General features: G+C 42.9%; 2 protein-coding genes across 4 annotated transcripts; both read left to right on the top strand.

Moving 5' to 3' along the window:
- The first annotated feature begins 2,143 nt into the window (after nucleotides 1-2,143).
- Nucleotides 2,144-2,991, top strand: LOC108051108 (histone lysine acetyltransferase CREBBP-like). 3 transcript variants are annotated; one of them, XM_017133075.2, is made up of 2 exons: nucleotides 2,144-2,209; nucleotides 2,442-2,991. In XM_017133075.2, the coding sequence occupies exon 2, from the start codon at nucleotides 2,491-2,493 to the stop codon at nucleotides 2,845-2,847; it is 357 nt and encodes a 118-aa protein (XP_016988564.1). In that variant the 5' UTR covers nucleotides 2,144-2,209; nucleotides 2,442-2,490; the 3' UTR covers nucleotides 2,848-2,991. The 3 variants fall into 3 exon arrangements, with proteins under 3 accessions (XP_016988564.1, XP_016988562.1, XP_016988563.1); XM_017133073.2 differs by having other exon boundaries at nucleotides 2,151-2,205; nucleotides 2,442-2,989; XM_017133074.2 differs by having other exon boundaries at nucleotides 2,160-2,222.
- A 1,044-nt stretch (nucleotides 2,992-4,035) lies between these two features.
- LOC108051078 (CREB-binding protein-like) lies at nucleotides 4,036-6,683 on the top strand. The gene is made up of 3 exons (XM_044461157.1): nucleotides 4,036-4,073; nucleotides 4,341-4,737; nucleotides 5,478-6,683. Exons 2-3 carry the CDS (start codon nucleotides 4,391-4,393, stop codon nucleotides 6,448-6,450), a joined length of 1,320 nt encoding a protein of 439 aa, XP_044317092.1. The 5' UTR covers nucleotides 4,036-4,073; nucleotides 4,341-4,390; the 3' UTR covers nucleotides 6,451-6,683.
- The last annotated feature ends 2,416 nt before the right edge of the window (nucleotides 6,684-9,099 follow it).

Raw genomic sequence — 9,099 nt, 5'->3', positions numbered from 1 at the left:
ATTTCCCTTCTTTTTTTTGTCGTATGGATCCAAAATCACAGCAAACCAAGCGAAACAAAACAAAGCAAACAAAAACAACAAAATAAAAAACCAACAACACTGTAATTAACTAAATACTTTGCTTGAAAGTGTAAAATAAATTTAAATAAAAATTATGAAATTAAAATGAATGACCACATTGGTTGCTTTTCTTCGGGGGGAAATGGAAGAGATTCTAGAATTCTAGATTTTTATTTTAACTAATTGGAAATCGTTATAAATTTCTATAAAATATAACTTTGATGTTAGGAAATAATCCCGAACATCATCGTGTTGTTTTTAAATACGTTTAAATATGGTTTCTGAAAATATCTGAAAAGCAATTCTATTGGACTGAAAATGATTCTTAATTTTTCTAGTCCATTCCAATAAATTTGAAGATTACTTATAAATATATAAGCTGCTAGTCATGGAGGATAAGCTGGGCTCCGCCGCCGAGCTGCCCTCCTTCGAGGGCGACTTCTGGCCCTCTGGACTGGAGGAGAGCTCCAGGAGATGGACCAGGAGGAGGGGGAGAATCGCAGCTAATGTAAGTGGTCACCGACAATTATTTGCCTATTATTAAGTTCAATTTCTGTTTGCGTGTGCATCTTCAAATTATTCAAATTACACGCTAGTTTTGGTTACTCTTTCAGCTTTTCTCTATCGAGGAGAATGGAGAATGGAGGTCATCGGCGATGGCCCGAAGAAGGCGAATTTTTGAATACTCAAAAAAAAACACATTGCTAAAAAACGGCGATATATATAAGCAAAGTGTGATGAGATTCCTAAGCTCCCTCGCTCAGTCGACTGCGCTCCGCCCGATCGGTAAGTCATAAAGTCCATCTGAAGGTTTAAATACACTAAAAGTGTTGAATGCCTTGGTTATCGTATCCATAGATCCTTCGAAATATTTTGTAATAAATTTAAGCAATTCAAGTATCTAACGAGTTCAGTTGTAGTCAGAATACTTAGAGTAACCATCTAAAGTAATACACTTATAGGATTTTGAATATCTTAACAAAGCAATGTTAATCATTCCTTGTCGTTATTTACTTTATAGGACTTTGATCTGTGCATCGTGTGCAAGGAAAAGGTCGGACATCCCCACAAGATGGGGAAGCGTGGCCATGAAGAGGCAGCTCGACAGCCGGAGTCGCATGGCGGTAGCCTTGGCAAACGTAAGCAGGAGCAGCAGCCGCAGGATCACCAGAAGCAGAAGCAGAAAGAGCAGCAGCATCAGGAGCAGCAGCAGCAACAGCAACAGCAACAGCAGCAGCAGCCGATGATGGGACTTGGTGGACCCAAACAACTGGGCGGAGGCCAAGTGTCCGTCGGCGGACAGCACGGGGGCATGGGAATGGGCATGGGAGCACCGCCAATGGCCGGAACTGTTGGCGGAGAGGGCCCCCCTCCCGGAGCAGAAGGTGGAGGTGGTGGTGCAACTGGCGGACTGAATAGCCAGCAACTCGCACAGATCATGCAGAAGATCAAGAACAATCCCACCAATCCCAGTAACGAGCACATACTCAACATCCTGAAGCAGAATCCCCAAATACAGGCGGCGATTATCAGTCAGCGCCAGCTGAGTCATCAATCGCAGATTAATGCGGCGGAGGGTGGAGAAGAACCTGGTCCCAGCGGCGGCGCTTTGCAGCAGCAGCAGGCGGGCAACGGTCCACAACATCCGCAGCAGCAGGAGGAGGAGCAGCAGCAGCAGCAAACATCAGCAGCAGCATCAGCAATAGGTGACGCAGCAAACCAAGCAAAACAAAGCAAACAAAATCAACAAAATAAAAAACCAACAATACTGTAGTCAACTAAATACTTTGCTTGGAAGTGTAAAATAAATTGTAATTAAAACAAGAAAGGAATCAATAAAAATACTTTGCTTGGAAGTGTACAAAAATTGAATATATATACTTTATAGGGTCGGAAATGACTCCTTTACTTCACATTCGGGGAAAGAGCGAACCATATGAAAACAAAGCGAAAGACCATATTGTTGGGCTTTTTTCGGTTTAGAATTCATTCTGGGGTAAGAGCGATAAGCATATAATATACATATATGTATATATAAAGAGATCGAATAGCAATTGTGATGAAATTTTTAAGCTCCCTCGCTCAGTCGTCTGCGCTCCGCCCGATCGGTTGGTCATACAGTACATCGAAAAGTTTTAAGACACTGCAAGTACTTTGGCAGAGTAATCATCATTCATAGATTAAATGAAATATTTTGCAAAAACTTTAAGCAATTTAAGTATCTAACGAGTTCAGTTGTTGTGACAATACTTTTGCAGAGTCATAACCATCTAAAGAGCCCTTTTGTCCCAGCCTCAAGCACAAACCTATTGGAATTTCAAACTATTAACAAAGGAACTACAAGCATTACTAATCATTCCCCGCCTTAATTTACTTCACAGGACTTGATCTGTGAACGATTGCAGGGAAAAGGTCGGACATCCGCACAAGATGGAGAAGCTTGGCTTTGACATCGCTCCGGCGGAACACAAGCAGGCCAATCCGCAGGAGATCCGCAATCAGTCCATAAAGCGCTGCATCCAGACGCTGGTGCACGCCTGTCAATGTCGCGATTGTCACTGCCGCCGGCCCTCGTGCCACAAGATGAAGCGCGTCGTCCAGCACACGAAGAACTGCTGGCGCAAGACCAACGGAGGATGCCCCATCTGCAAGCAGTTAGTCGCGCTATGTTGCTACCACGCCAAGCACTGTCAGGAGGTGAAGTGCACCGTGCCCTTCTGCCCCAACATCAAGCACAAGCTCAAGCAGCAGCAACTCCAGAAGAAGTTCAGTTCATTAAAAATTTGATAAAATGGTCAGAAATACATATATGGAAATACCCTTTATACCTGGGTTATACCCTTTACGCTCACGTTAAAGTTCCTTAACTAGACCTTTTTAATGGTTTCTCATAAGAAATGTTTATTTCATAAGCTCCAATAAATGAAATAAACTATTATAATAAAACTGAAAATGATTCTTAATTTGTCTTGTCCATTCCAATAAATTTGAAGATTACTTAATAAATATATAAGCTGCTAGTGATGGAGGATAAGCTGGCTCCGCCGCCGAGCTGCCCTCCTTCGAGGCCGACTTCTGGCCCTCTGGACTGGAGGAGAGCTCCAGGAGATGGACCAGGAGGAGGAGGAGAAGCACAAGCTAATGTAAGTGCTCACCGACATTTATTTGCCTATTATTAAGTTCAATTTTTGTTTGAGTGTGTTCCTTCAAATTATTGAAATTTCACGCTAGTTTTGGTTACTCATACAGAAAATAGTATAACCGGAGTATTAATGATCTTAACTCTTGCAGCTTTTCTCCATCGAGGAGAACGAGGTCAGCGGCGAAGGCAAGAAGAAGGGTCAGAAGAAGGCAAATTAGTTTTCTTGACAATTGCGGATTTGAAAAGCACATTGTGTTTGAAAACTCAAAAAAAAGCAGGCTTATCGCTTTAAATATTTTTAAAGAGATAAGAGAGCAAGTATGATGAAATTTGTAAGCTCAGTCATCTGCGCTCCGCACGATTAGTCAGTCATACAGTCCATCTGAAGGTTTAAATACACTGCATGTATTGAATGCCTTATTTATTGTATGAAGTTTAATACTTTCGCAGAGTAATCATCATCCATAGATTATACGAATTATTTTGTAATAACTTTAAGCAATTGAAGGATCTAAAGAGTTCAGTTGTTGTGAGAATACTTTGGCAGAGTCATATCCATTTAAAGTAATACAAACGTGAGCAGCAGCAGCAGCAGTAAACTTTGACTGAAATTTGAATACCCTCTGCAAGGGTATAATTATGAAATCAAAGCGAAAGACCATATTGGTTGCCTTTTTTCGTGGGTGACTAATTTTGGGTATCCCAGAATTAAAAACTCCAAAACACCACATTGCCCAAAGATCGATAAGCATATATATATATGTATATGAAGAGAACAAAGAGCAATTGTGATGAAATTCTTAAGATCCCTCGCTCAGTCGTCTGCGCTCCGCCCGATCGGTTGGTCATACAGTACATCCGGAGGTTTCAAGTATGGAATGCGTTTAGTTATTGTGTGACAGCTTAGTACTTTGGCAGAGTAATCATCATTCATAGATTAAATGAAATATTTTGCAAAAACTTTAAGCAATTCAAGTATCTAACGAGTTCAGTTGTTGTGACAATACTTTTGCAGAGTCATAACCATCTAAAGAGCCCTTTTGTCCCAGCCTCAAGCACAAACTAATTGGAATTTCAAACTATTAACAAAGGAACTACAAGCATTACTAATCATTCCCCGTCTTAATTTACTTCACAGGACTTGATCTGTGCATCGTGTGCAAGGAAAAGGTCGGACATCCGCACAAGATGGAGAAGCTTGGCTTTGACATCGACGATGGCTCCGCGCCGACGGACCACAAGCAGGCCGATCCGGAGGAGGCCCGCAAACAGTCCATCCAGCGCTGCATCCAGTCGCTGGTGCACGCCTGCCAATGTCGCGATGCCAACTGCCGCCGGCCCTCGTGCCACAAGATGAAGCGCGTCGTCCAGCACACGAAGAACTGCAGGCGCAAGACCGACGGAGGATGCCCCATCTGCAAGCAGTTGATCGCGCTCTGTTGCTACCACGCCAAGCACTGTCAGGAGCTGAAGTGCCCCGTGCCCTTCTGTCCCAACATCAAGCACAAGCTCAAGCAGCAGCAGCTCCAGCAAAAGTGAGTTCATTATACCCTTGCAGAGGGTATTATAAATTTAGTCAAAAGTGTGCAACGCAGTGAAGGAGACATCTCCGACCCTATAAAGTTTATATATTCTTGATCAGGATCACCTCCTGAGTTGATATAGCCATGTCCGTCTGTCCGTCTGTCCGTCTGTTTGTCCGTCTGTCTGTTTCTACGCAAACTAGTCTCTCAGTTTTAAAGATATCGAATTGAAACTTTGCACACACCCTTCTTTCCTTTTCACGCAGTATATATGTCGGAACGGCCGGGATCGGCCGGGATCGGCCGACTATATCCTATAGCTGCCATATAACTGATTGATCGGAAATGCCATAACTTTGGTGTTTGTAAAGTTAGGAAGCTAGGATTTCCTATGGGTCTTATATTTGGCCAATCAATCCGACCTACCAAATTTCATAAGGATCGGCCGACTATATCCTATAGCTGCCATATAACTGAACGATTGGAAAGGCCATAACTTTAGTGTTTTTAAAGTTAGGAAGTTGGGATTTTTTATGAGTATTAAGAATACATCATATGAATAATTTTGGCTCCGCCCGAAGTTAGCTTTCCTTTCTTATTTCCTTTGCGCCTGTTTGTATATGTTTGCCATCAATTTATGGAATTAAAGGCGACAGATTGATTATTGATTTAGAGTTACGCCCGAGTAGGGCCTGGACCTTCCTCTGAAGCACTCGCATTAATTTCCACATCGTACCCTCATACTCTTCCAGACTCGAACAGCAGCAGTTGCTGCGCCGCCGTGTGGCGCTCATGTCCCGGACAGCAGCTCCGGCTGCTCTGCCAGGTCCGGCCGTGGTCGCTGGGGGACAGCACGGCGGCATGGGAATGGGCATGGGAGCACCGTCAATGGCAGGCACTGTTGGCGGAGTGCGCCCACCTCCCGAAACAGGAGGACAGGGTGGTGGTGCAACTGGTAGCGGATTGAATACCCAGCAACTCGCACAGATCGTGCAGAAGATCAAGAACAATCCCACCAATCCCAGTAACGAGCACATACTCAACATCCTGAAGCAGAATCCCCAAATACAGGCGGCGATTATCAGGCAGCGCCAGCTGAGTCATCAATCGCAGATTAATGCGGCGGAGGGTGGAGAAGAACCTGGTCCCAGCGGCGGCGCTTTGCAGCAGCAGCAGGCGGGCAACGGTCCGCAAAATCCGCAGCAACAGCAGCAGCAACAACAACAACAACAGCAACAGCAGCAGCAGCAGCAGCAGATGAAGGGACTTGGTGGACCCAAACAACTGGGCGGCGGCCAAATGCCCGTCGGCGGACAGCACGGCGGCATGGGAATGGGCATGGGAGCACCGCCAATGGCCGGCACTGTTGGCGGAGTGCGCCCACCTCTCGAAACAGGAGGTCAAGGTGGTGATGTCAACGAGTGCAGGGAAAAGGTCGGGCATCCGCACAAGATGGAGAAGCTTGGCTTTGAGATCGACGACGGCTCCGCTCCGGCGGAACACAAGCAGGCCAAAACGCAGGAAATCCGCAAAAAATCCCTCAAACGCTGCATCCAGTCGCTGGTGCACGCCTGCCAATGTCGTTATCCACGCTGCCACCGGCCCTCGTGCTACAAGATGAAGCGCATCGTCCGGCACACGAAGAACTGCAAGCGCACGACCAGCGGAGGATGCTCCCTCTGGAAGCAGGTGATCGCGCTCTGTTGCTACCACGCCAAGCACTGACAGGAGCTGAAGTGCCCCGTACCCTTCTGTCCAAAGATCAAACGCAAGTTCAAGCGTAAGTTGAGTTCATTAAAAAGTCGATAAAATGGTTAGAATATATGTATATACCCTTTATACCTGGGATATACCCTTAACGGTCACGTTAAAGTTCTTTAACTAGACCTTTTTAATGGTTTCCCTTAAGATATGTTTATATCATAAGCTCCAGTAAATGAAATAAACTATTATAATGGATACTAACAAACTAAAAATGATTCTTAATTCTTCTACTCCATATCAATAAATTTAAAGATTACTCAATAATTATATAAGCGGCTAACATGGCCGGATAACTGGCCACAAATAGTGGTCGATTAAATCGAACCAAGCGTACACAATGCATATTTGCCAAAATTTAAATATAACTCAAAAGCGATACGTAGTTAGTGATAAGGCAGCAGGTTGGTCTTGGTTTGGGAATTCCGAATCGAAAGTTACGAGTCGAGAGCCCTTAAATTATTGGATTGATGTGAATCATGTTTCCGTTAGGATTTATGGCCCTTAAGCCTAGAATCAGTCCACTTTCCCTGGTCTTCGGTAGTAAGCTTTATTGATGGTATATCGCCAGGCGGAAGTCGGGAGAACTACGGCTGTTTGGGTTCGAAGTCCGTACCACTCTTCTTATATTGAGCGGTTTATGGAGTGTTCGCTGCTGGGAATTATCCGTTACTATCAACCCGTGTCATCGTCACTTGGAACATCTATAAATAATGTGTCGAAAACAGTTTCAAGTGCCGGCCAATTGACGTTCTAGCTCTGAGGGATATATGTACATACATATGTATGTATGTTGATCGCATCGCTTCGGACCGAATCGTGTGTGGATTCGAATTGAATCCGATCTCTGATAGCCCCACGTAGGTGTTTGTCGCAGAGGTGAACATTCACTGTATTTTAGAAGTTATACAAGGTATAGAAAAATGATCACCTATCACCTGACCTACCTAAATTCTTTACTTATATACAAATCAAAGGAACTTCAATTGATTTCAATAAAATCATTCAGATGAATCATTCTGATCAAGGTCCACCCTAGTCGAATGAGTGGTCGTAAAGTCCAAAAGGAGGCAACCATTTGTGATCAGACGGCCTTCGAATGACATCACTGTTCAGAAATGTAGAAATCCACGAAGTTCTGGAACGAATTTTATATATTTTACATAATCATCGAGAGTGGAGGAGATGAGAATTAATTGAAATGTGGAGAATTTTAGGAAACACCTGACGTATTAAAATATGATTAAAACTAATAAATCAACCTTTCAAATATTTGGTGTACCCATATCGTCATTGTAGCCTTACAAATTATTATTACTGTATTATTTTTGTATGGTCGGTTTTGCAAGAAATCTGCGATTCATTCATTTATTTGATTGAACACTCGAACGTTTTTCCCAACAGCCAAGCTTATCGTTTAATTTATAGGTCCCCAATGCTGCTGAGATTCTCTCGATGTGGAAAAGTTTTGGAACAATTGGTTTAGAGTGATTTCCTGAGCTTGTAAATCTACGGACCAGCCCAGCTGGTCTTGACTGACTAGCCGGTTAAATCTGTACTCGGCTGATAAGATTTGGGGAGTGGACGGGTCCTCAGACTCGTGTATTAATTCTGTTCCCACGCAATAAACAAATGGTTCGCGAAATTACGGAGGATAAGTAGTGTGCCCTCCTGCGGTTTCCCTATCGATCGGTTCCGCACTCCATCTGAAGTGAGTGTCATCCAAACGAATGCCGCCACTCGATCTCAATAGACACGGCCAAGTGGCCTCTCGGATCGGAGATACGATTGCCTGATACAGTAAATGAAATAAGACTGATTATGCGCTTCACCGGGTTTATCGACTACTTTTGTTTACCTCCTTGAAATGATTTCGTTTCCGCGGGCGCCAATAATAATATTTAAATTCTGGGAAGTGTTTGAGCGATTTTCCGATTAGTTTAGCGAGAAGGCCTTGCATTTATACGGTGTTGTATGTTTTACACAGCAACAGTCCTATCTCAACATTTATTATATATTTCTGTAACTCATTTTTACTTTTTCCTATCTCTCGAGATTGTTGATTAATTTATTTTATTTTTATATGTATTATATTATCGTCAAACTGTATTGGCGGTCCTTATCCCATTTAATTCTTTATCATTTCACCATAATACCGTTTTAATCTATCCTAAATATAAAATAACCCGTGACTCTATTATAACCCAGTTCTACTCTAACCATATTATATCATCAGAGGGTATTGTTTCGTTTCTTATCATTTTTTATTCTCAATCATTTCATCATAATACCATTTTAATCTAAGCCAAATATAAGCTTTAATATAATAATCGTAATCTCCCACCTAGCATATAATTTGCATTATATAGCTCTCATATTTAATAGATATTTTCTATTCCACATGGAATAGAACTTTAATCTTATTGAAAGTGTCATAGTCATAGTCTATCTATCTTTTGTTTCAGGAACCCCTTCCTCAAATCGACCTTGACTTTCTATACCAACCGAAATCATCGAATAATTTTATGTTCAGGTGGGCGACTCGTGGGAGCAAAGTCCTCGGCCACGGGTAATTTAATTAGACCGAATCTAAATGGTGGATCGTCGTTTTTG

Source organism: Drosophila rhopaloa, unplaced genomic scaffold (genome assembly GCF_018152115.1).
Source record: "Drosophila rhopaloa isolate 14029-0021.01 unplaced genomic scaffold, ASM1815211v1 contig_3, whole genome shotgun sequence".
NCBI lineage: Eukaryota > Metazoa > Arthropoda > Insecta > Diptera > Drosophilidae > Drosophila > Drosophila rhopaloa.
The sequence above is the reverse complement of the archived record's forward strand: the minus strand, read 5'-3'. Positions and strand labels throughout refer to the sequence as shown.

Coding starts and splice junctions, on each gene's coding strand:
- LOC108051108 (XM_017133075.2), top strand. CDS start 2,491: ATGGAGAAGCTTGGCTTTGACATCGCTCCGGCGGAACACAAGCAGGCC.
- LOC108051078 (XM_044461157.1), top strand. CDS start 4,391: ATGGAGAAGCTTGGCTTTGACATCGACGATGGCTCCGCGCCGACGGAC. Junction 4,738..5,477: donor CAGCAGCAGCTCCAGCAAAA/GTGAGTTCATTA, acceptor ATACTCTTCCAG/ACTCGAACAGCAGCAGTTGC.